Source organism: Prionailurus viverrinus, chromosome B1 (assembly GCF_022837055.1).
Source record: "Prionailurus viverrinus isolate Anna chromosome B1, UM_Priviv_1.0, whole genome shotgun sequence".
Classification (NCBI taxonomy): Eukaryota; Metazoa; Chordata; class Mammalia; order Carnivora; family Felidae; genus Prionailurus; species Prionailurus viverrinus.
Genome location: NC_062564.1, coordinates 51,326,530 through 51,353,764, shown reverse-complemented (window position 1 = coordinate 51,353,764; position 27,235 = coordinate 51,326,530). Strand labels below are relative to the sequence as shown.

Below are 27,235 nucleotides of genomic sequence, written 5' to 3'. Positions count from 1 at the left end.
CCATCATTTGCTTTTTAAAAAAAAAATTTTAACGTTTATTTATTTTTGAGAGAGAGAGAGAGAGAGAGAGAGAGACAGAGACAGAGACAGAGTGAGAGTGGGGGGAGGGGCAGAGAGAGGAGACACAGAATCTAAAGCAGGCTCCAGGCTCTGAGCTGTCAGCACAGAGCCTGACTCAGGATTCGAACTCATAGACTGCAGTATCATGACCTTAGCCAAAGTCAGATGCTTAACTGACTGAGCCACTCAGGTGCCCCTCCATCATTTGTTTAATTAACATTTAAATTTACTGTAAGCTGACTGGGTACCAGACACTGTGCTAGGGAATGGAGATACAATGATGAACAAGACAAAATCCCTGCCCTAAAAGACGTTTTGAACTGAAGGAGGAAATAAACCAGTATCAATGTAAAAAGGGGCCTAAGTGTCACAAAAATGCAAGCACTATGAAAACACATTGGAGGAGGACTTAAGGCAGAATTATGGGGTCAAGAAAGGGAGTGAGGAAGGACAACAAGGAACAGCAGACCAGCACCTTCAGTTAGGAGAATGGTGAGCAACTGAACACACAGATGGACAATGGCCAGACAATCTATAAAAAGAGAACTCTGGGGGTGCCTGGGTGGCTCAGTCTGTTAAGTGTCTGACTCTTGATTTTGGCTCAGGTCATGATGTCACAGTATGTGAGTTCAAGACCTATGTCAGGCTCTGTGCTGACAGGGTGGAGACTCCTTGGGATTCTCTCTCTCCCCCTCTCTTTCTGCCTCTCCCTTGCACTCATCTCTCTCTCTCTCTCTCTCTCTCTCTCTCTCTCTCTCTCTCTCTCTCAAAGTAAATAAATATTTTTTAAAAAGAGAGAACTCTAATCCACAACCTGCAGCAAGCAGCCCAGGAAGCCAACCTACTACCTATAGTAACCAGCCCAGGAAGCCAAACAATAACCCGTATAACAATTGTCCCCAAACAGCCAGGACTTGGTTAGTAACTGACCCCTCTCCTATATTTTGACCCCTTTCCTAACTTAGGACCAACCAGAGAAAGCCAAATATATATCCCTAACTACTCAGAGGATACCCCACTTCTAGTTAGCCCACCTGCAACTCTTATATGCCTATAGCCTCCAATCAGAACACACGTAAAGCCTTCCCTTTCTTCCACTATAAAGCTCTCCTCCTCCTGCTTGCCTTTGAGTCTCTGCAAACGCAAGTGAAAATGGCTGACTCCTTTGTTACAGTAAGCTCTGAATGGATAGCTGTAGCTCATTCACATTTGGTGCTCTTTGTTTATTTCCACTACAGCAAGTGATTGTGTAGGGCTGGACTGTAGTGGATGTATGTAGGGGTGAAGGGTCAGTGGAACCAAGAAGGGAGTTTGAGCTCTCTCTCCTAAGCAGTGTGGGGAATCAGCAGCCATATTAGGAATGATTTTTAAGCCAGGAGAAGGAGTACAATGTCTATGCTAAGTGTAAAGCCATCTGTGCAGAGGTGAGAGCTAATTCTGAATCTTTAGTCCCACCTTCTCAGGACTAGTTTTCAGAGGATGAAAATAGGAATGGGTGGGACAAGACTACTTTTACTGAATCAGTGACTCAAACTCACTCAGTCTTTGCCCATCATATAAGAAGTGAGGGGTCCACAGATGCCCTGCAACCCTTAGGGGACTCTGAAAATTTGGAAAACTAAGCAAGAGATGACACATGAGCTGCCCTACACACACATGTAACCCAAACACAACTCAGTGAACCAAACTAATAAACGAAACACAAAACAGGAGAGAATGGCTGAGTTGTGAGTCCATATCAGAGTAAGCTGTCAATGGTTAGAGTAAATAAAAACTGGGATTAGCTAAAACACCTGCATTTTGAACAAAGGCTACAACCAGATGGTGTATTGGACCTTTTAGGCCCCTCCTATGATGTTTTTGTTTAATGTTTATTATTTTTGAGAGACAAAGAGAGACAGAGCATGAGTGGGGGAGGGGAAGAGAGAGAGGGAGACACAGAATCCGAGGCAGGCTCCATGCTCTGAGCTGTCAGCACTGAGCCAGATGTGGGGCTCGAACACACAAGTTGTGAGATCATGACCTGAGCCGAAGTTGGACGCTTAACCGACTGAGCCACCCAGGCGCCCCTTATGATGTTTAACATTAAGCAAACACACCTTGATTTGCCAAACATCTTTAGAGTGAACTTAAAATACAAGAAAATAAATGGAATCTTGAGTAAGGTGCTTATTTTAATTATGCTATATTTTATTTTATTTATTTTTTTTTCAACGTTTATTTATTTTTGGGACAGAGAGAGACAGAGCATGAACGGGGGAGGGGCAGAGAGAGAGGGAGACACAGAATCGGAAACAGGCTCCAGGCTCTGAGCCATCAGCCCAGAGCCTGACGCGGGGCTCGAACTCACGGACCGCGAGATCGTGACCTGGCTGAAGTCGGACGCTTAACCGACTGCGCCACCCAGGCGCCCCAACTATGCTATATTTTAATAGATATGATTACAATCTCATTATAAGATTTTTTCATAAGATTTTTTGAAAATATATTTATCAAAATTCTTTATAAATTTATCAGAATTATTACAAACATTATTTGTAATAATAAATTGCTTTTGTATAGCTCTTTACCACTTTCAAGATACATTTGACCAAGAACATTTGATTTCCACATTGAATGGGAAATAGAAAAGGGTGTGTGTGTGTGTGTGTGTGTGTGTGTGTGTGTGTGTGTTGTTTATATATATGTGTTGATAGATGGGCTCTTGGATCACTTGGTTCAAGATTTTCCCTTTACTCCTGAGGAAAATGGAGCTTGTGATCACTCACATACTTAGAGACTGGACAGGAAAAACACATCTTTTCACTTTCAGACTGGCCCTCTATGCCTTCTTAGTAACCTGATTCCCATCTCACTGACCAGAAGACTGAGGTTAAGGTGTGGGAGGGAGTAGACTATTAAACAAATAGCTTCATTGAATCATGCCTGCTGATATCCACACTCTTGTGCAGTCCTCTCCCACATCAACTTTAGCGTTCAACATGACTAGCTTTAGCCAGTAGAACATCAGCAAAGTCAGCAGAGGCTCCATAGGCATCTGCAATTGGGGCTCAGCATGCACTACTTTGGCTAACCTCCCTGAAGAGGAAAGGCTATGTGAAGAGAAACAAGTTCAGACTCCCCAGCTCCCATAACTGAGCCCAGTTTCCAGGTGACCTATCAACTAAACATAATCACATGAATGAGCCCAGGCAAAATTAACAGAACAATGAGAAATAGAAAATAATTTTTGTTTTAAATTATTAAGTTTTGGGGTAGGTTGTCATGCAGCAAAGGATAACCAATACCCTAGAGAAAAAAGAGATTGGCCCACGGCAGTCATTCTCCAGCCCAAGAGCAGTATTCAGAGTCGACCATCTCACACAAAATTGGAGAATGTCTTGGTGAACAGAGCTATCCTTGACTTGGAAATTTCAGATTCCAAGTTCAAAATTCACTCAAAATCTCTGTGATTAGCTCATCCAACTGCTTAACAATTTTTGATTCTCATCTTATGCAATACACTCTTCCCCTCAAAGCCACTGGGTATGCCTGAGGGTGGAGGGACTGCCACTACTCTCTAGACCAACATTAGTGGTGACAGCTGCTGAGACATCTTTGTACAGATGGAGTAAAGGACAACCAGAGAGACAAAGGCACTTGCCTCGATCACAAGCTGTTGGTACAAGGGACAGGACGTGAATCCAGGTCTCACTCCAAAGCCAATTATCTTTTGGGTGATGCATGCTACTACTAAGCTCCAATCCCAAGGTGTAGAGATAGTGATCACATGTCTTCAAAGACCTTTAGGTGAGCAACAGAGCCACAATAGGTGTCTTGCAGGGACAAGTATTACAGTATGAATTAATTTATTTTTTCATTATTGTCTGAACAGGGTCTGAGACAGCAGAATCATGGATTATAGATTATTTCATTTGTCTGGATACATAGAACTAGCTATTTATCAGGCATTATTTTAAAATCTCTGGGGTTTTTTTTTTTGTTGTTGTTTGTTTGCTAGTGAAGTCTTCAAATTCATATATACTGTTTAAAATAACATTAAAATTTTTGCAGCAGAAATTTGTTGGCTTATATGTGAGGGCCACCAGGGACCTTCCCCCCCCCCCCCACCTCCCCGCAACAACAACCACCACCAAGGAACAAAGAATTACATTTACATTTGTCAAAAAGGAGAACTGGGTCACCTACCATCACTAAGCTCTCTCCTGAACTGATTAGTAGACAATTAAAAGTGGTTTGGCAATGCAATTTGCAAATGGATGGTGCCACAGAAGCACATGTTCCACTTTGTGGGGGAGTGGGTGGGGAGAAAAAGAAAAAGAAAAACAAACGCTACAAATTTTAATCATAAATCATGCTTCAGTTTATTCAACTGTAATAATACTATTCGTTGGCTCATTATGAGGTTTCATACAACCTTGAAAACACTGATCACGCCTGCATGACGTACAGCATGGATTGTTGGGTCTGACATGTAAACTAATTATATCTGATTTTAGCTCTGCCTTCAGCCCGTTGGGAAGGCAGATAGATACAGCATCCACCATGAAGCCTGGAATCCCCTTGCTTTGCTCAGTTACTGAACAAGCCTGAATGTTGTCAGAAAGAGGAACAATTGGAACCAGGAGATGGGGAAAAGCTGGTAGTACTTCCTAGGAGTGGTAACTGCTACAATATTACAAATATATGCTTCCAAGATTTAGTTGTTTTGAAGCTAAAGGAAGAAGATAAAAGTGATCAACAAGTCAGAGAGTTCTATCAGAGTGTAGTTCCCGCTGCTATTTATTGGATGCTTATGCAAGAGGCCAATCCTTTTTCATACATTATCTCATTTCATTTTCCCAGCAAGCCTATGACATATTTGTATTATCCACATTTTACATAAGAGGATGTTGAGGCCAGTTAAGTTCAGAAACTTGCCTAAGGTCACACAGCATAGCTGGGACTAGAACCCATTTGTCTTTTACTTAAGCCTGTGCCCTAAGCCACTCAAGTAAACTAAGACCCAGGGCAAGCCAAGTGGCCAGAAGCTCTTATAAACTCAGTCTGGCAACAACTGGGCTCTGAGGCCCTCTCTAATATGCTTTTCCAGCTGTATCGGCAAGTGATTCAATTATCTCTGCTTCGATTTCTGTGCTTCTCTGTGAGATAGATCAACATGGCAAGATGTAACCTCAAGATAAACAGTTCAGTGTGGCTTGGGCACCCCTGAGGGCTCCCAAGATGTGTTTCAGGGTCCACAAGGTCAAAACTCTTTTCACAATACTAAGATATGTTTCCTTCTTTTACTCTCATTTTCTCATGAATATAGATAGAATTTTCCAGAAGCTACATGAAGTGTGATGACACCAGCACTCTGATGGCTAATGGAATGTGTTCTTGTGTTTCAAAAATATCAGTTGTAATTTCTAATATGGTCAACATAAATAAATAAATAAATAAATAAATAAATAAATGAATAAATAAAATCCTCGAAAACAAAAGTTTGTTGGGGTCCTCAATAATTTTTAAGAGTTTAAAGAATTCCTGAAGCAAAAAAATCTGAGAACTACTGCTCGAGATCATGTGTGTAGAACCAATCAAAACAAAATAGTCTAAATCTTAAATACTGGTAAACAGAACTTAAAACCAAAAAGACCTGTTTTGCTTTTGAACAGCTGATTACTAAAGTGATTTTTAATTCTTTGAATGAGCAGAGCCAGCTAACTCACACAGCACAGGAAGAAAGAAAGCTGTTTGATCCTGGGTTAACTCTTGCCCAAAATCTTTAACCATGGGTGAAGAGCCCATCACTCAGGGGGTGCAGCTTATGTGAGGGGAGAAAATGTATTGATAGAAAACTGCATTATAATCATACCTCAGTTGGCAACCTGTCCTGACCACACTTTCCTCATCAACAGCTGAGTGTCAATACCAAGTCCTTTGAGCCAATCATTTGCCCCTGCACATCAATTGCCAATGCAACTGAAGACTTTGTATTTTTTAATATTTATTCATTTTTGAGAGACAGAGAGACACAGTATGAGCAGAGGAGAGGTAGAGAGAGAAGGAGACACAGAATCTGAAGCAGACTCCAGGCTCCAAGCTGTCAGCACAGAGCCCGACTTGGGGCTCAAACTCACAAACTGTGAGATCATGACCTGAACCAAAGTTGGATACTTAACCGACTGAGCCACCCAGGCCCCCTGAAGACTTTAATATAAACTGAATACGATGTGCTAGACAGAAAGAAAGGGTATGAAGAGGAGAGAAACAACCAATATTGATCATGCCCTCCTACAAACCAGGGGCTTGGTGCATATTATCTCATTTATTTTACATAATAATCTACTGAGGTACATATTATTAGACCCATTTTGGAGATTAGGAAATGGAAGCTGAGTGGCTAAATTAGTTATAGAGTTTCACTCAAGACCAAGTTCCAAGACTAAGGACTAAGCACACCCAAGACTAAGGACTCATCCACTGTGCTGACATTCCCAAACCTAGCTGTGCATCAATCATTTGGAAAGTTTCCAATTTTTCACATTTCCTGGCCCTACCTTGAAGATTCTTTCAGTGAGTCTGGGTGTGACTCCGTAATTCACAGAGCCCTACCAACTGTCGACTGCTACCTTGGCTTTTATATAGCTATATGATTAGTTGGCTGAATGATTTCACATTTGAAAGCCTTTTCCACACCGGCACTACTGGTTGGCTTCCTTTTCAGGGCCCTTTTTTCTTTTCTCGAAGAATAGTATTTTTATTATACAATGAGAATTGTTCTTTACCCATGACTAACTGGAGATGAAGCCCACAGAGAAGCTGATGCAGAATGCTCTTCCCAGCTCTAAGCAACCATGCATACACCTTTCCCAATTCTCTCCCAGAAATTTGCAGGTCCTTGGTAAACACCTTTAAATTAAATTGAAATGTGATCGCAGATAATCCTCATAACTCTGTTAAGCAGGTTTAATAATTCCGAATGTGGAATGTGATGGCTGATGGGTTTTCCACAGTAAATAGAACTGGAATATAAATGCTTATCAGTCACCAAAATCTGGATCAACAACCCAGTGGTACTGACCTGGAAAAGGCTGGGTACTTTGGATTCTGCTCAGAAGAACTAAGGATTGCACAGAGCCCCACTAAGAGTGGGCAGCTGTGGCCACGTGGTCTCTGGTAGTCACATACTCCCTTTGTGGTCTCTTTTGCGGTCTATGACATCATTAATGGCCACTCATATTCTCATACCAAAGAGGACAGGTAATGGGGCCATGTTGACAAGAGCTATCATCCTAAGAGTAGTCAAGCCAGCCAATGCTGCTGCTTCTGAGATCCAGCTGCAGCTGGAGAAAGGGAGGGCAGAGGCCTGGGTGGGACAGGGCCTATGGAGACACAAGAGGGGAGGCCATGAGAATCCCTGTGTTTCCTCTCTTAAAATGTCTGACAACCTGCAGTGAAAACACCATCGCTTTATAGGGGAAAACAAAACAAAACAAAACTGACAGCCAGGAACAGGGTAGGTGCTGAATTTAGTTCTGTAGACTTCCTATCTCAATTTCTGAACAAAGCCAATTTAAAAGTCGCTGATTTAGGACCGAATCCTAAATTATGGTGATTCACGATACAAACTCAACTCTGATTGTAAGAGTGAGGTGCCTTCTCAAAAAAGTTATTTAGCCAGGAAAGTTACAGAAAAGAGCCCGTCTCCCCACTCAAAGAAAGGGACAGTAATGGGAGAATTTTACAGAGTCCAACCGAAATGCAGCCCCTCAGTGAGGAGGGTCCATGAGTTAGGGTTTTATGCTAAAGCTGAGGGGCCACTGTGACAAGGGACAGATAAAGTACATTTTCATATACAAGCCACCCTCAATTTTACCTCTGCAATAGGGTCCACTCACTTCCCAAGAATAAGGTAATAACCCAAATTCTATGGAACAATAGAAAAGGATAAAATGTCAGATCTTTCACCAGTTAGAAATTGCAGTTTGGCAAGGATTGAACACGGGGCTATCTTTTGCTCCCCACAACCCCAATCTGGCTAACACCTTACATTTGGGCAGCATTTTCTAGATTCCAACCCTCTTCACATTTACAATCTCCCTACCCTAGATCCTCGACCCCCACAACGTGAGCAAGCAGGCCGAGGATCACTAGCCCGACTTTGCAGATTAGGAAATTATTTTTTAAAAGTTGTCTGAGTGGTTGGAGCCACAGAAAAAAAACCATCCAAGGCTGTTAGAAACTTTTGGGACAAATGAGGAACTTCTCAGTTATTTTTTTGTCTGTGTGACTTCTTTTCCAGTGTTTAGTCAACCCTAAAATATTTAGGTTTTCTTTCTACGAGAACACAATTACTCCTGGCTACCTTTCACTTGCTGCTAGGATTTCTTTATCCAGCCTACCCTTCTAGGCTCCTTTTCCACACGTGATGTGCATACAGTGGCCCGCATTTTCTTAGTTGCCTGATCCCCTACACATCCTATTTGCCTTTCCCTTCTACCTAAGGACACATTTTTCTTCTGCTGCTCTTCATGTATCCCTTCGGTTCATTTCTCTTATCTTTCACCAACTCCTCTAGCTGCTGACTTGCTAGGCTACCTAATGTATCTCTCTACTTTCAAGTCTTAGTCTTGCATCAGACACACAAAACCCTGCAGTCACAACAAAGGATGTGTGCGTTTTTTAGGACCACTTTACAAACTGATTTGGCAGGAGGAAGGGCACTTTACTGCATACTAATAATGCTTTAATAACATTTTCCTGTCACGAGTGCTTGGGTGTTAAAGTCAGTGGACTCCTGAAACCACACAACACCCTTTGTGCAAATATATAAAAAAAATAATGTATTAGTGTTTCATTCAGCTAAGTGTCTTTGGCACAAACAATGATATCCCCAAATCCAGGTTCCTTTTTTCTCACCCAATTATTTTTCTTGTCTAGTAAATCTTGCTATTGTGTAATAAACTTTTTGTATTGGTAAATGTGTTTCTATATTTGTAAAATAACTGTGGCACAAGGGTCTGGTGCTTTCCTTAAGGAAATGAAAATGTCTAAATAAAATAAACATTAGCTCTACATTTGGAGGATTTTGTCCATTGCGTTTATTACCTGGCAAAGGGCCTGATGTTCTATAAAACCTACAAAGAAGTGGCGCCTGGGTGGCTCAGTCGATTAAGCGTCCGACTTCAGCTCAGGTCATGGTCTCACAGTTTTCGGGTTCGAGCCCCGCGTTGGGCTTTGTGCTGGCAGCTCAGAGCCTGGAGCCTGCTTCAGATTCTGCCTCTCTCTCTCTCTCTCTCTCTGCCCCACCCCCTCACATGCTGTCTCTCAAAAATGAATAAATGTTAAAAAAGTTTAAAAAACATACAAAGAAGATGTAAAGAGGTGTAAAAAGTTAATAGTTTAGATCAAAGAAAATGTTGTCATTTCATCTCCTGGTATACAGTAGGTGCCCGATAAGTCTTTGTTGAGAAAATATCAAGTTCTAACCCCACTCCATATTCCTTTACTCCTATTATGTTCTACAATCTGAGAATTAGGAAATTAAAGGGCATTTTATATAACCATTAATCCACATCGTTGTGGCTAAATAACATTGAACTAAATGACTTAGAGGACTTTTTCTAAGTAGATGAATCTATAATTATAGATAAGAAAATGGAGAAAAAGGAAAAACCTGGAGTACTGCTGGCTAATTGTCTTATTCCTATGTGTCTCTAGTAAATCATGATCATAGACCATGGAGATTTCTTAACCAATCCAGAGTTCATACTGATTTCACTTCCAGGTGTTTAATAGACATCAGGAACTTCTCTGGCCTTTACCTGTTCAATTTTTCTCTCTGGAAAGTCATTGTTAAAATCTGTTTCTCACTATATGTTTCTTATGGTCTTATAAATACTGATCAAGGACAATAATAGGAGGATTAGCGATGAATGTGGAGGGGTTGGCAAGTGGAAAGTATAACTGGAAGAACAGTTGTGTGTAGGTTCTTAAGTCAAGATATAGTCCCTATATCTTTGCTCTACAGACTTCATCCTATCTTTTGGGGCATAATATTCCTTATGGTAGCTTTGCCACTCAGGCTTTAATAAAAGCATCATTTGAGTTATGATGTGACATATTTTAGCATTCTTGTTGCCACCAAGGTACATTCTTTTGAATGCTTGCTAAGGTCCTATCTCTAGATAAGCAAAGGCTCCTACTTTTGCTTAAATTCCCCTAAGTGGATGCTATACCCAGTGTATGAGGGATGAAAGGAAGGAATTCAGTTTACCAGCAGGTTTAATAAGCTGTTGCTACATTAGGATACTAGAGTTGAGAGTAAGCTTTCGGAGACTCCCTGCCTCAGCTCCAAACTGATCCAATGTCTGTTAACTTTACTGGCTCTGATCAGCATATGGATAGAAAAGACTAGTACGTGAATCACTGACAGTCCTGGTTTTGCCAAGATGCAGCAGCAAAGCACTCTCATTTAATCATGCAAAATGACATAATGCTTCTTTCTATTCTTTAGTCCTTTCAATGATTTGGGACTAAATCCTAAAATTTCTAGATTCAGGACGAAAGGAATAAACAAAGGTGGCTGAGAGGTAGACATTAATAATACAGACCTTCTTTGTCATGATTTTGTGGTATACTTCTATTTTGATAATGCCCGAACCATCCCAAAATAAATAAGTGACCAAAATAAGTTTGAGAGAAGGAAGTAGAGAGAACAGTAAGTTTTAAATTGGTCTCACTGGCTCTGGCACAAATCCCCTCCTTGTCCTGAGCCTAGAGCCTTTTTGCTCAGCGATGGTGCACTGTATACAGTGCTATCAGTCAGACCATAATCACAAGCAGCCACTGGAAGGAACAATTAAAACTCCTCAAGCCCTTAGCCTTTGATCTTGACAAATAAACACTAATGACACATTCTTTTTTTTTTTTTAATTTTTAATTTTATTTTCAAGAGAGAGACAGAGCACGATCAAGGGAGGACACAGAGAGAGGGAGCCACAGAATCCAAAGCAGGCTCCAGGCTCCGAGTTTGTCGGCACAGAGCCTGATGTGGGGCTCAAACTCACAAACCACGAGATCATGATCTGAGCTGAAGTCGGACGCTCAACCGACTGAGCCACCCAGGCGCCTCTAATGACACATTCTTATTAAGTGTAAAATCATTATAATAAAGCATGAGTAGAAATGGGAGGAATGACCTGATCATAGCCCAACTTCCCCATGTATGAATCAGTGGGGGTGTTCGATGTCCAGGAATCTACTGTGGCCGTGTGACAGAATGGAAAAAAGTATGCATAGTTTGCAAGCAAAGAACCAGAGTATGAATCTTGACCTCACTCATTTACAGGTTGTGTGATCTTGGAAATTGTCAGACTCGGCCTCCTATAAAACAGGGATTTGGAATCACCACTTCACATGCTTCACGGGAGGCACAGATGAGAGAATGTTCACAAAAGTTCCTTCTCCACCCTCCACTATGCTGACTGGTGATGTTTGTATTGGTGCCAGGGGGCAAGGTCACCAGCCACGGCCAAATCCCAACTAGTACACAGCTCTGGACGTTGAAGGCCCTGGGTATGGCTGGTGCACAGACACCCCCATCACTCATCAGTGGGGACCTCAAACCCCAAGGGAGGCAGCCGGGATTCAGCCAAGAAGGCTTTCATGGCTGTTACTTCTCTATTACCTGTCTGACTGGCCAGGTGCAAGGTCAGGCATTGGGAGGGAGCACGGATTCACTTGGTCTTCACCTACTCATGTAGAACATGGTATCTGACGCCAGAACCGTGATTCTAGTTGCACTGTTAAATTCAAAAGTGAATCCAACAAGAGGAAAATGATTTTAGAAACAATCAGGTTCGGGTGTCCATTTTGAAATGGAATGCTGTCCTCTTTTCGTTTTAGAGTGACAGGGTAATGGTCAAGGAAATGGAATCTAATAGAGGTTTTATGCTGACAGCTCGACTGGGGCTCAGGCCCTCTCACTATGAGGATGGCTGGAAGTAGAAAGGCTCATTTTACCAAATTCCAAATCCAAACAGAAGAAAAGAGCTCAGAGGAGTTCAAGGTGAAGGAAACAGCAGCCCACTTTTCCTTACACACTCTGCTTTTGTCCTTCACACACTTCACACTTGAGGGAGAAACTAATGACATTGACCTCGGGCCCCCATTCTGCCCGGCGGTGCACACAGCTGTGGCAGGCGGTCCCCGAGGGCCCCTGCCCGCTGCAGCACGCACCGTTAATGTGGCCAAGCCAGCAGCTGACTGAAAACAGTGGCAGGCAGGCACTAGGCACACGACCCCTGACACTGCGGGCCTTTTTTTCCTCCTCTCAGCGAGCAGCCAATGGGCGGGCTCTCTCCATCGGCTGCCATGGCAACGAGAAGACTGCTCTGCAGTGCCCAGAACAGATGTCACATGAGCCAAGATGAATGTGGTGGGGGTGGGGAGCATGTGGTGGGGGTGGAGGGGGATAGGGGAGGCATTTGGAGTTAAATGGTCCCACCAGAGGGAGTGAGGCATATTTTGAAGTAAGTGCAAAGCTGTAACAGCTATTTTCTTTCTTTTCCCTGTCCTTTAAGTTCTAAACACACATGCACAAACACGAATGTCCTTTTATCTCCGCTACTGAGGTGCTTGCGGCTCTCTGGCTTTCATGGCAAACATGAAAGCTCTGATTTCTTGAAGCCTAAATGAACATCGCCTTCACTGCAGAAATGCAAGCGGGCATTCTGCAGCCATTTAGGAACAGGCTGGGAAGCTCTGTGGAGGGGGATTGGGGAAACTTAGAACCACACGGAGCCGAGATAAAATCCACAGGAATTTTAAAGGCAAACGCACCGCCTCTGTAGGCAAACAACAAACCCTGTTTCACTCTTGTTACCACCAACATGCGAGGGCTCCTACTATCCTCCCCCACGGGTAGTTTCTCTGATCTTACCATTCCTAAGGCCATTTTATATAGACTAAACCAGGGCAAGCCTTACAAATCTACCTGCTTGAGTAACAAAGGCTCTTTTGTTGTCTCTAAAATAGATCCTATTCTAGATAAAATACTGTATTTAAAATGTTTCCACTGCCTTCCGCTTATCTGCCACTGAAATTAACCAGTAGAGTGTGAGCATGTGGGTGCACGGAATAAACCTATATATTAGTTGGTAAGATAAGAGGGGATATTAGTGGCAGGCAAACACAAGACACTGCAGGCCTTTTTCCCCTCCCTGCTTGCAGCCAATGGGCAGGAACCTAATCTCGTTCCTGTTATCAGACCACATGTATCAGGGAGGCATAAGGGACAAGGTATAGATCCAGTCTTAATCTGACAGATGAAATGCACCGAATGCGTCGGAGGAAAATGTTGCTGAGAATTATTTTGCACTTGTGCTTAAGTCCCCTGACAAACATTCATTCACAGGGTGGCTGCTTTGTGCAACGTGCCACAGGGAGTGTTGCAAAGGATGCCCCACTTATAATCAAGAGTGAAAAGAAATGTGGAAATGCTTGTAATGGGTAAGATGAAATAAGTGTAGCAGGCAAAGCATGATGTGAACCTGGAGGGAGGCAGGCTCTGAGAAGCGTCCTGGGGTGTGGGGAAAACGAGACAGCTTCTTCTGTGATACACACTCAACACATACACCAGATCACAGGATGCCTTAACACCCTAAGAAGTAGTCGCTATTACCCTAACAAATCAGGAAACCCTAGCTTCGAGAGGTTGGCAGTCAAAGGTCATATCGCAAGCAAGCAGCAGAACCACTGGTGATCCATGTCAACCACCCACTTCCACGGGCTTTTGCTCTGTCAACCAATGAGCAGAAGTGACACCCTGTTGCAAAGAACGCAGCTGTGGATGTAGGCACCATATCCTGGTCTATGCAATGGCGTCCATGAAGTTGTGGACTTCAAACACTCGCCGCTTGTTTCCCAGTACATATTAAAATAAACATGCAACTATTAAAATTGGAGGTTCATCTAGATATACCTTAAAGTAATCCTGTATAACACAAGGGATACATATGTCACACTTTGAGAGCCCCTGCATTTTCCCATGCTGGCCTTGAAAGATGAGGAGGAGTGTAACTCGTGGAAAGTTTGAGTTCACTCAACTCTCGTCCTATGTAGGTCACGGTTATTTTGCACATATACCTCCACTGAAATGAAAATGTCTTCTTGGTCCTCACAAGAATGCTTTCTTCTCTCATTATTCTGGCCAGTAAGTGGAATCGTAGGGTTCTTGCAGTGCACTTGAATGAAATGCAGAACGTGAATGAAAGACTGATGGCCCAGCAATGCCCAACAGTCAGCATTGCTCCTAGAAGCTGCCACCACAAGCTCAACTCCGCCCTGGGGGCCGCAACTTCCTGCCACTGCAGCAATGGGCCAGAACCACCAGAGGGCAGTAACACAACCAGATTTTTCATTTGGATCCAAATGCGGATGCACACAGTTTAATAATATGTAAAGCCCATTATTACAAGCTTTTCCTCTCCCCACCCCCTATTAATGAACAAATGCCCAGGGGTAATGCAGATATTTCTAAATACAGTGCAAGAAAGGGCAATCTGTACTCATACACAGGGAGTCTAACACACAGTGATAAGTGGAAATGAAAATAATCACCCAGATGCAACTAAACCATTAAGGCTAAAGATTTAGCTGTCTCTATGGCTGCATACATGGAAATATAGATGCCTGCCTCCCAGAAATGGGCATTTTTAAAACATTTATTTCATAAGTTCTTATTAAGAATTCTTAACAATACCTATAATGATAACTGCAAAGGTACAAGAGGGGTGTAAGAGGAATTTCATCTTTACTGCTGGGCATACAAAGGGGGATTCTTCTCTTTGACTAAGGTAAGTGAATGAATTATTCAGGGTCTTTCCATGGACATTTAAAACCCATAACTCCACACTTTAAACAACACCACAAATTTAAAAAGAAGAACAACAACTGGATAATCCCCAAACTATAAAATACCCACTCTATTCAGGGTCCTTTGATGCAGAGGAATGATTTTTGATGTTTTGTAAAAGCAGAATCTTTTAGTGCAGTTACTGGTTTTAACATCACAGCATACAGCATACAACAGAACGAGCAGGGATACTCCTAACCATGGATAACCTACTCATTTCTCTATAAACAAAGACACAGAAATAACCTTGACACTTTCTCAATTCGTGACAGAAAGGAAGATTCTCTGATCCAATGTTTTTCACAATGGTTTGGAATTGGGGGGCCTTTGGAAAAGCAGAATGAAGTCAGCCTCATCTCTGGAGTCACCCCATGAAACCCTGATATTCGTAAACTACTTGACAGATTACCAAATACCGCCCCCCCCACACACACACACAAAATTTGAGCAAGGCATTCATAATCAAATGACTCTAACTCTGGGGCACCTGGGTGGCTCAGTTGATTAAACATCTAACTCTTGATTTCGGCTCAGGTCATGATCTCATTGTTCGTGGGTTTGAGCCCTGCGTTGGCTCTGCACTGACAGTGTGGAGCCTGCTTGAGATTCTTTCTCAATCTCTCTTTTTCTGCCCCTCCCCTGCTCACGTCTGTGCTCTTTCTCTCTCAAAATAAATAAGTGAATATTAAAAAATATATAAATAATAAAAGTACTATCTAGGTCACTTTGAAAATGTAAATAAAGCCTTTTGAGCTCCGGTTTCTTCCTAAGGCAGGTAGGAGAACAGATCCTGAACTACCTTCCAGTATAAGGACAAGGGTCACTTGTGTAGTATGACACAAAGCACTGAAAACTCAAGATTTATAAGGAGTTCTGTTCTTATTCTCCTCATTTTATAGACAAGGAACTAGAGCTGTAAAGACCTGTCCAAGGTCACGGTTGGTAAAGGTAGAGCAAGGCTGCCAGGTGTTCTCATCCAAAGCTGTGGTTCTTCCCACCCCTCCAAGGTAACTGTCAGCTTAGGCTGCTGTAACAAAGAACCACAGACTGGGGCACTTAAACACAACCTTTATTTCTCACAGTTCTAGAGGCTGGGAAGTCTCAGATGGAGGCGCCAGCAGAGGAGATTTCATTGTGAGGACTCTTCTCATGACTTAAAGACAGCCTACCATCTCATTGTGGGCGCACATGACCTCTTCTTTGTGTGCACGTGGAGAGAAAGAGAGAGAGCACTCCAATGTCTCTTCTTTTAAGGACACTAATCCCATGGTGGGGTTCCATCCTCATGACCTCATCTAACCCTAATTACTTCCCAAAGCCCCATCTCCAAATTCCATCACACTGGGAGGTTAGTGCTTCAACATATAAAGTCTGAGGAACACAAATATCCAGCCCATAACAAGGGGTAACAATGGGCTTCTTTATCCTGCTCCATATCTTCAGTTCAGGACAACAAATATTTGCTACTAGGTGCCAAGCACAGTACCAGGCCTTAGGGGAAACAAGGGTGACTAGGGGCCCCCAAAGAGTTTAGTGTTAGGACAGTTCTACGAAATGTTCTACAAGGGACAGCATTTATGACATAAGGACTTTTGTGACTGTGTATAGCATAGTTTATTATAACCAACTTCATGAGTTCCTTCTTCAGATAGCTATGTTTGAAACAACTGTAATGCAAATATGGCAACTAATCAGTACATAGTTAATATTTGATAAGGTAATTCATGTATTAATTTCCTGAGGAAGATGGGGTCAAACAAGGAAGGAAGGATATTTTCAAATTTTCAGCCTTATAGAAGCTTACAAGGAAACAAAGGATCTGTACCTCCTGGTAGGGAATTATCAGATCCAGTTACAGGATGATGATTATAGCATAACTGGATATTTATTGAATATATTTAACTTCTTCAGTTGAGTTGACATAATTAAAACTGCTTTCTGGGGACGCCTGGGTGGCTCAGTTGGTTAGGCGTCTGACTTCAGCTCAGGTCATATTCTCGTGGTTTGTGATTTCGAGCCCTGCACAGGGCTCTGTGCTAACCGCTCGGAGCCTGGAGCCTGCTTCAGATTCTGTGTCTCCCTCTCTCTCTCTGTCCCTCCCCACTTGCACTCTGTCTCTCTCTCTCTCTCAAAAATACATAAAAATTAAAAAAAAAAAACACCTGTTTTCTGGATTGGAAAACTGAAGGGTCTCAGCTTCAATTAATATATATTGGCTGACTACTACATGCTAGCAGTATGTATGTGTTCTAGTATGCATGATGGATGTATTAATTTACTTATATAAATATTCAGTCCATAATAAGGAGTATTTTACATATATATAAAGTCTCATTTAATTCCTACAATAAACCTTTGAGGAAATTTTGTTAGGTAATTTAAAATGAAGACCAGAGAAGTCAAGGACTCATTGATATTAAGTGACTAAGAGAGTACTAGAACATTCTTGCCAACCATTCAAACATTATTTTGATTACTTACACACACACACACACACACACACACACACTTTTGTCCCCAAAATCTAGCTCCTAGGATTTTTTTTTCTGGTGTTATTTTTGGTCTGTTACTTTATTTTGGTAAGTAGTATAGGGGTGAAGTTGGGTCTTTTTTGAAGGTAGATATATTTGAAAGGGCAAAAGCTTATGTGAATGTCTATCTCCCTTCAAAACTAGACAAGGACCTTAAGAAACAGATCAAGCCCCATCCTCTCTGGAGAATTGAGTGTATTCTGTGTTTAGCTCCGGGATCCAGAAGAACCCAGATGGGCGCCCACTCAATGAACATGGCTTGACTCTCCTGAGAAGCCCAGAAGAGAAGAGCTCCCCGTTTCAGTCTCCCATTTAAGGCTGGACACGTGACAGTGGTAATCTGGAAACCAAATCTGGAGACTGTGGAAGGCTAAATAATAGCACCTCCGAATGTCGATGTCCTGATCCCTGGAACATGTGAATGTTATTTTATATGGCAAAGACTTCAGAGATGTGATTAAACTAAGGATCTGGAGACAGGGAGATTATCTTGTATTATCAGGTGGGCCCTAAATACAATCGTGTCCTTATAAGAAAGAGGCATAGGAAGATCAGACACACAGAATAGGAGGAGGCAATGTGACCATTGAGGCAGAGAATGGAGTGATGTGGCCACATGCTAAGGAATGTCAGCAGTCACTAAAGGAGTAGAGTCAAGAAAGGGATTGTCCGTGAGAGCCTCTGGAGGGAACACAGCCCAGATAAAACCTTGATTTTGGTCCAGCAAAACTGATTTCAGACTCCTGGGCTCTGGAACTATGAGAAGATAAATTTCTGTTGTTTTAAGCCACCAAGTTTGTGGTAACTAGCTGCAATGGCCATTTGTAACTAAGACAGAGACAAAAAGCCAGAGATATGGCAAATTAGAGAAAGGAAGATGGTTTAATGTACCAACCACTGACTTAATCTCACCAAATATTCTTTTACGATGTGACATTTAGTAATTTCTTCTGTCAAGAGAGTTTTCAAGATAGGCTTTGGGGTCAAGAACACTATGGTTAACTCAATAATTATTTCCTCCTGGTATATAACACATACTAGACAAAGCAGCAATTCCTCAAACCTCTAGATTTGGTCTATTTGTGGAAACGGCGACTCTGCATTAAGAACTAACTTTGAAATACAAAGAAACATAAAAACATTTATTATAATGTTCACTGAATAGCCGTAAAATTTTCTATGAGTGACCATGGTTCTCATCCTAAGTCCCCAGAATTCCAGAAGTTCTTGAGCTTTATTAGAAGGTTTGGAGCTCTGAGCAAGAATTGTATGTTAATTCTTAGATATATCATGGTAATTAGGCACTCTGACTAGAAGATGTCTCATGGAAAGATGGCAAAATGATTGTTTGGATTTCATTCTCAATGTAGTAGGGAAGCCACAGATGAGTTTGACACAGGGCAAGGAAATGACTGGAATTAGATTTAGGAAGTCGCTCTGGCTGCCCTGTGTGGGTGGCTAGTAGTGGAGAGGTACATAGCCCAGTAGTCTAGGAACAGATAACAGTAGCCCGACTATGACAGTGAATATGAAAATGAGCGAGAAGTAGGCACAGGAGGGACATATCTGAGAAGCAGACTGTAGGTTAATCTGATTAACCAGAGGTGAGGAGTAAGGGAAAGGGTGAATCAGTGAGGACTCATAGAGATCTTGCTTAAGCAAGTTAGAAGATGATGGCTGGGAGGGCAGGCAATGGGTTGGGGGCGGTGTCAGAAAAAAGCCGTGGGGCTTGTGGTGTGGGGGGAGGGGTGGGAATCAAGCCTCCCAGTTTAGGAAAGATTATGCTGACAAGTAAGGAGAATTAACAAGTAGGCAGTGGAATATGGGGATCTATAGCCCAGGGAGTAGTTCTGGCCCAGAAATTTTGAGTCAGCAGTATAAAGATGATGGCATTTAAACTATGCTAGAGAAAAGAAGAAAAATTTAATTGGTAGCACAGGTAGATAGGTTATTTGGAAACGAAATCTGCTCCCTCTCTCTCTCCCTCTCTCTCTCTCTCACATGCACACACACTGAGCAGCCAAACCACAACTTGTCAGGGCTTAACTGGAGAGCATGGGCAGTCACTGACTATCTGGCTATAGCCTAAGTGCTCAGGGAAGAAAACTGAATAATCAGACCTGAACAAAATTCTACTATGATTTCAAAATTTGGGAAAGAAAATTAAATAATCAAAGCTGAAGCAAACCTAAAAAAATGCTGCTGTAATCCAACTATTCCATACTGTTTTTAATCTTTCATTTTGAGTACTTTTCTTTAAAATGACACTATATGGAGTATAGATGACAGATGACAGACAGCAGGGTAACTGAAATTTAAGATAAAATATGGCAAATACTTGGAGATTATAGCTATGTTGAAGATACAGATGAATGGATGGGTGGGTGGATGAGTGGATGGATGGATGAACAAACAGACTGAGAGACTGATAGAAACAGATTTTAAAACACTATTTTTATATTTGGCACATGGTTGATAATTTAGCATTCACCCAAAAAGGTTATCCAGAGGAAAGGCTGTTCATGAAGTTTTGAGAGGTTGAGAAAGAGATAGGTCATGTGACCAGGAAAACTATCTTCAGACTTTTTAATTCTCTATCAAATTTCAAGAAACAAAACCTATCAGTGATCAAAAGATTTGATTCCTAAATGAGGAAGAGTTGCATTTTCAGGATATGAGAATTGCATCTGAACACCCACCTCCCCCACAAGAGGCCACGTTTCAGTTTGGAATATTAGCACATGTCATGACAGGTCCATGTCAGGTCCCAAGACAGTTTGGGAGATAAGCTGTCTATATTTGATAATCCAAAGGCAATTAATAATACATTAGATTATCTCCACTTAAGACCATGAGGAAATAATTCCATCACGAAACTCAAGGAAAAAAATATGAAAATGCAGTTAAGAAAAGCTAACGTAGTCTTCACCACCCGCCCCCCCCCCCCCATATTTTGTGTGAAGTCTTCAGCTCATGAAGAACATGAAGCAGCTGTCCTACTCTGTGAACAGAATCCAGCACTTCCAAGGTCAATGAATCCAGTGTGATGTTTGATTTTCACTCAGATCCCCTTCTGTAAGGTTTTCCAGACTCCTTTAAGAATGAAAATTCACAAACTTCCTCAGCCATTTTTCCTTTCCTAAGGTTGTTGGTGAGTCTGGTATCTACAACCCAGCCAACTTTGCAGAAAACCACAGTTTAGATGGAAAATCACTTTGGGTTTCTGGCTCATCAGCAGTACTGCACATCTAATTAGCTCAACAATTGGTCCCTGTGATAAAATCAGCTAATTTTATGTTCAAATGGCTGCTCCGTGGTAAGCAATACTGTCACTCTAAACTCCAAGTATAAAGAAGTTGCTGAAGAAGCTGGTTACTAGGGGGTCACTGGGGGCAAACTAGTGAAGACTATTAAATTAGTAACCTAAGTCAATGTTATAGTTAGTGCATAGGGGTCCCACCAGGACTCAAATAAGATGAATTCCCAGAATGTAATGACAGGGCTGGAAATGCCAACTCTTAAAGGGGAAATGATTGTACATAAAATGCATGGAATGAGTCATGTGCAGAATCTTCCAATCTCAGAAATAAACCTATATTTTTGTGATGAGATTACAAATCCTAGACCTCAGTCTAGTACTGTTAAGAAATGACTCTCCCTAGATTAAACACCTTGTTGTTTCAGGAATTTGTGCACGGTTACCTTAGGTAGAAAACCCAGGAAAGCCAATTCCATGTTCTAGGAGTCAACTCTTTAGCTTTCTCCTCTCCTTTACTCACCTGTTAAGGCAACTGGTGATATCTGAGACTCTCTTCCTGCTTTGTGGGATCTATTAGCAACCACATTTACTTTTAAAGGTAAATTCAAAAGCACAGATCAAGTTCTTTATGGTGCAAAAGCTAATTATATCACCTCTCACATGCACTGCAAATTAGTGATTTTTTTTTTGGTGTGTATATTATCAATTATACCAATTGAATGGACAGTTAGAAATTTATACAACTTTCAAAACTAGGAACAAGAAACACATGAATATATACAATTCTACATAACGGTACTAAGAGATACATGCATACCTATATCTAAACATATCCATTATATCTATGTATGTATATAGATAAATACAGTCAGAGATATACAAATGACTTCATTTATATAAAGTGTTTAAAATAGTAATGAGCATGGAGTAAGCACTCAGTTGGTTCTGGTGTTGCTGTCTATCAGCAGCAGCAGCATCGTCATTATATAGCTACATACATATACGATATGTAAATATATACACTACACATGTAATGGTATAGTATATAACTATCTGCTTGTAACAGGATGTCTGTTGAAAAATAAAATTGTCTTTTTCTTTCTCTGCTCTAACAGAGGTTCCAGAAAGCACAAAATCATGGTAGATCATCCTCAAGGCTTTGTAGTCGGTCAGCTGCCTGGCCCGGATGAGGTGGAGTGGCTAAAGGACCCTCTGTAGACGGTCGCATCAGCCATCTCTCATGCACCAGCTCAGATCCTCTCAGCCTCACCTGTCTCTCCTCCAGTTCCCACTGCAGTGCTCAGCTCTGGATGGACTCTGATTAGTTTTATGCATGTGAGCCCTCCAGCGATTTGTCTCACACTCATGCCATGTGCCTCCTGCCTCCTGCTGCAGGGACATAGTCTCCTAAGTCCACCCACGTGTGACCCAGAAGCACAGAGTGAACCCGTGGGGAATGGCATCCAACAGACATATGCTTCCCTTCTTCTCCCAGAACGACTGGTCATTTCACAGGGACCAAACAACCCACCACTGATAGCACAGACCGAGTTATATTGGTTCTCCCTCTTTTTCTTTTCCAGGCCCCCTGCCCCTTACTCCTCCTCCATGGCACCGCACTCCCAAATAAGTCCTCACACACAAGCCTTTGCCACAGGCTCTGTTTTCCATGGGATCTGGACTAAGATAAAAATTATAGTGGTCACCGAGTGCAGGTATATGCAATTAGCCATACTGTTCACCAAGGAAGGTGACACAATGAGGGCCTTCATTCTTGTTTCCCAAAATGGAAAATGACTTGACCCCTCATGGTATGATCTGAAAAGGGGGAAAGGAGACAGTAGTTCCTGGTGCTCAAGGTAGGACAGAAGGATAAATCCTGACCCAGGACTCCTGGGCAAGGACTGTATCAAGAATGGAAACACACCTCTGCACTTGACTGAGCTCAGCCAAGGTCCCCAGGGTTGTGGCTTTCAGTATTCAGCTCTTTCCTGTGGTGACTGAAAGGAAAACTACCTGACCCTCATGCTGTGTATCTCCAAAAAGAAAGGGAGGGAGCAGTTCCTGGTGCAGCATCTCTGATGGCCATGAGGACTGTGCTCCATGGCAGTCCGATGCTCTTGCAATAAGCCAACACAACAGCAGAAGGCTTGGAATCTTGAGTCTTCAGCCAGGGAGCCAGACTGGCATGCCCCATGCTCCCTTCAACATAGATACACACACCCTTCATAGACTGCTATGCTATCTAATCAGGTAGCCACTAGCCACACGTGGCTATTTAAATTAAATTAAATTAAATTAAATTAAATTAAATTAAATTAAATTAATTAAATTAAAATAAAACAAAACAAAACATTCAGCTCTCAGTCGCATTAACCACACTTCAATGTTCAATAGCCACATGTGGCTAGTGGCTATTGTACTGGAGAGTACAGAAGAGACCACTGGCCATCATGGCAGAAAGTTGTACTGGAGGTGCTGGTCTAGAGTCAAGACTCTCTGGGTTTTAGCCAGTTAGCCAGGAGACAAGTACTGGACTTGCCACTCATCTATCGGGGGGAAGGCAGGGCCACTTTTATTTATGTGGTAAAATAAAAGAAACATGAGAGTATTTGTTCTCTGAGTTGATAATAAAGCAATTATATGTGGTTACATTAACAGCAATGGATATTTGGATACTGGGAGGACAGAAGACCCCAATCTTTATAAAAAAAAAAAAAGACCCTACTTTTAAAAACCAAGCAAAAATGTGTACATGTATGTGTATCCCATATGCTTAGGTACAAAACACCCAAAAAGCATGTGGTTAGAAAAACTATCTAGAATATAACATTAATATTCCCCAAATCTACAAAAATAATGGAGAAGTTATTAAAAGTTTATTAATATTTAATATCTAAATTTTATTTCCTATGTGTATCAGTTATCTAAATCAACATGGGCTCCACTCACAGCTAAGGGTAAGAAACTATGTTGGGGCACAAACCAAAAAATCATGTTAACTTCTTCATCATCACCTGGAAGGCATTGACCTTTGGAACTTAAAATCCTCACTGTGAATACCAGAATATCATGTCATTTGCCTGCCATAGGCATTTCCCTACCCAACCTCTCAAATGTTGGTATTCCACCAGTCCTGAGCCTTCTCCTCTCATCTCTTATCACTTCCCCGAAGTGACTGTACCAGCAACTAGGGCTTCACTAACCAAGTTGATAACTCCCAATAATAATAAGGGCTACCATTTGTTGAGCACTTATTATGTGTGAAGCCATGTGCCATATAAGCATTAACCCAGTTAACAGTCACAACAACCCTCCCTGCAAGGAAGGAACAGCCCACGTCTTCTCCTAAAAAACACCTGGATGCCCAGATCACAGGTACCTTAAACTCCACATGTTCAGACTTAACTTACCTTCACAACAAATCCACCTCTGAACCTCTATACCTTCATATACAATATCACAAGCCAGAAACCTATAAATTACCCTGGACTCCTCCCACTCACTTTTTCTCCACTTCTAATCAAGTTCCAAGATCTATTATTTTACTTCCTAAATATCCCTTATTCCACTCTGACTGGCAGCACCCTAGAGAAGGCTCCTATTGTTTCTGTCCTAGAGCCCTGCATCAGCTGTCTGACTCATCTCCCTGCATTTGGTTTGTTTTTCTGTAATTCTAGTTACTCTACTGACTTAACATTATGACTCTGGACATCTGAAATATGAGGATAATAATGAGGTCTCTCATCCTTATAGGTTTGTTTGAGTTAAGTAAGATATACAGTTTTCTAAGTGACTTGATAAAAAGTTCCACAGCTGACATATGAATTGAGACTATTTGGTGCTAGAGGCTACATGCTTAACCACTACCACATATGCCCAGGTAAGCCCACGATTATCAGAAAAATCATGATGAAAAGAGACATAAGAAAGGATAATTTGCGGTAAAAAGCTTTTGAGAATGGCAATATAAGTGTACATGAATTATTCCAAAACTTAGCAACTTAAAAACAACAAAAGCTTATTATCTTGTGGTTTCTGTAGCACTGCTTAGCTAGGTGCCTCTGGCTTAAGACCTTTCATGAGGTTGCAGTCCAACTGTCAACTGGAGATGCCGTCCCACCAGTAAGCTTGACTGGGGCTGAGGAGCTTCTAAGCTTACTCATGTCGTTCTTGGAAGCCTTTGCCCCTTGCCACAGGGACCTTTACACAGGGCTGCCTCACAACATGGCAGCTGATTTCCCTTAGGGCAAGTGATCCAAGAGACAATGAGAGAGGGCCTCCAAGATGGAAGCCCGGATCTTTTAATAAACTCATCTCAGAAGTAACATCACACCACTTCTGTCATTCATTGGGAGTGAGTCATTAAATTTAGCCCACACTCAAGGAGAGGGGTTTACACAAGGGCAGAGACCACTGAGAGCCATCCCAGAGGCTGCTGACTATTATCCCCAAGCAGACATCATAGCCCTGGAGGGAGGAGGTGTGCTGAAAATAAATAAAGCCCTATCAGCATCTCCCTTAGCCTTCTCTGCTTTCCAGAGTTGAACTGACCATGAACTTCATGTCCTGCTACTTTTTTATCAGTAGATACACTCTTGTCTCTCTCTCCTCCTCACTGCCACCTTGCCACCATGGGGGTTAGATGGAGATCCCACAGATTGCTGGGAACTGTTACATATCAGACTTTTCATATTAATACTAAAATAGACCAGCATTACAGTAGCTAATGGCCTCATTGTTAAGCATAAATCTAAATCAGAAAATATAACAATAATTAAAATGTAAACAATATCACAAAGTTCTAAGAATTAAAGCAACTCAAGTTACTTTTAAAAGAAACCAAAGCTCTATTGGATTTTTTTAAGTATTATACAATAGTAAAAATAATTATTTCATGATGTAGTATCTATATTTCTGAGAAGTGTTTTTATTACAATTTAATCTACTGTTACTAGCAAGAAAGAATGAGTATTCTGGGTTTAACCATGTTCCCCAAAAAAGATAAGCTGAAATTCCACCCCCCCAACCCAGTATCTCAGAATGTAAGCTTATTTGGAGATACTGTCTTTACAGAGGTAATCAAGTTAAAATGTGGGCATTAGGTTGGACTATAATTCACTATGGCTGGAATTGTCAAAACAAGGGGAAATTTGGACACAGAAACAGATATGATAGAGGAAAGACAATGTAAAAAAGACACAGGGAGAAGACAGCCATCTATAAGCCAAGGAAAGGGGCCTTGGGCAGAGCCCTCTGTGGCAAGCCTCAGCAGGAACTGACTCAGCAGAGCCAGCACCTTGATTTTGGACTTCCAGCCTCCAGAACCATGAGACAATGCATTTCCGTTGCTTAAGACACCTAGTCTGTGGTAGTCTGTGGTGCTTTGTTACAGCATCCTGAACAAATAATTATAGACAGAAGAAAGAAAAAATGAGATCCAGCAAGAGATAGAGGCAGAGAGAGAGAGAGAGAAAAGAAGATACATATTCATCCGGATGAGTTGATTTTATGAGAAATGCACAAGGGCCTACTCCTAAAATATGATGTAGCATATTTATAGAGCAGAAGATGACAGACATTTCCAAAAACTATGTAAATAGAACAGTGCCAGGTGAAAACAACCAGACTCTCCCTCTACAGGTGGGGTCTGACTTGGTGGGGGCCAACAGTGGGCATCTGGGAGCAAGAGGAGACCCTACCTTCTGGTAGTCTTCTTTAGATCTCAGGGCCACCTCCAGGTGCTTGGTAGAGGTTGGATAGATGGCTGAGCGGTATTGAGAACCATGGTCATTGCCTTGGCGCATGCCTGGGAAAGTGGAGGTCAGAAAGGATTACTGGAGTAGACTGAGCAACAAGACCAGTGTCACAAGTTTTCTATGATTCATGTACTAAGTGCTTGTTTTTTTTTTTAATGAAGTATGGTTGACACACAATGTTATATTAGTTTCATGTATAGAACTTAGTGATTTGACAAAGTCTTAACCTTATGCTACACTCACCACAAGTGTACCTACCATCTGTCATCATACAACACTATTACAACACCTTTGACTATATTCCCTATGCTGTACCTTTCATGCCCTTGACTTATCCATTCCATAACTGGCAGCTTGCACCTCTTCACCACTTTTCACCCATCTCCAACAACACCTCCCCTCTGGGAACCATCAGTTTGTTCTCTGTATTTACGGATCTGTTTCTGCGTTTTGTTTGTTCCTTTGTTTTGGTTTTTAGACTCCACAAATCTGTGAATCATATGGTTTTTGTCCTTCTCTGTTTTACTTATTTCACTTAGCATAATATCCTCTAGGCCCAATCCTGTTGTCACAGATAGCAAGATCTCATTCTTTTAGATGGCTGAGTAATATTCCATTATATATATATATATATATATATATATATATACACACACACACGTGTATATATGTCTGCGTGTGTGTGTATATATATATATATACATATATATATTTATATATAACA

The 27,235-nt window shown here is 41.7% G+C and overlaps 1 protein-coding gene across 2 annotated transcripts in view; it reads right to left on the bottom strand.

Annotated features, from left to right (window-relative positions):
* Positions 1–27,235, bottom strand: part of MSRA (methionine sulfoxide reductase A) — a 455,305-nt gene that overhangs the window by 83,432 nt on the left and 344,638 nt on the right. For both annotated transcript variants that reach the window (XM_047857420.1, XM_047857421.1), the window contains one exon: positions 26,455–26,561. In XM_047857420.1, the coding sequence (XP_047713376.1) occupies positions 26,455–26,561 (107 nt within the window). The remainder of the gene's footprint in view (positions 1–26,454; positions 26,562–27,235) is intronic.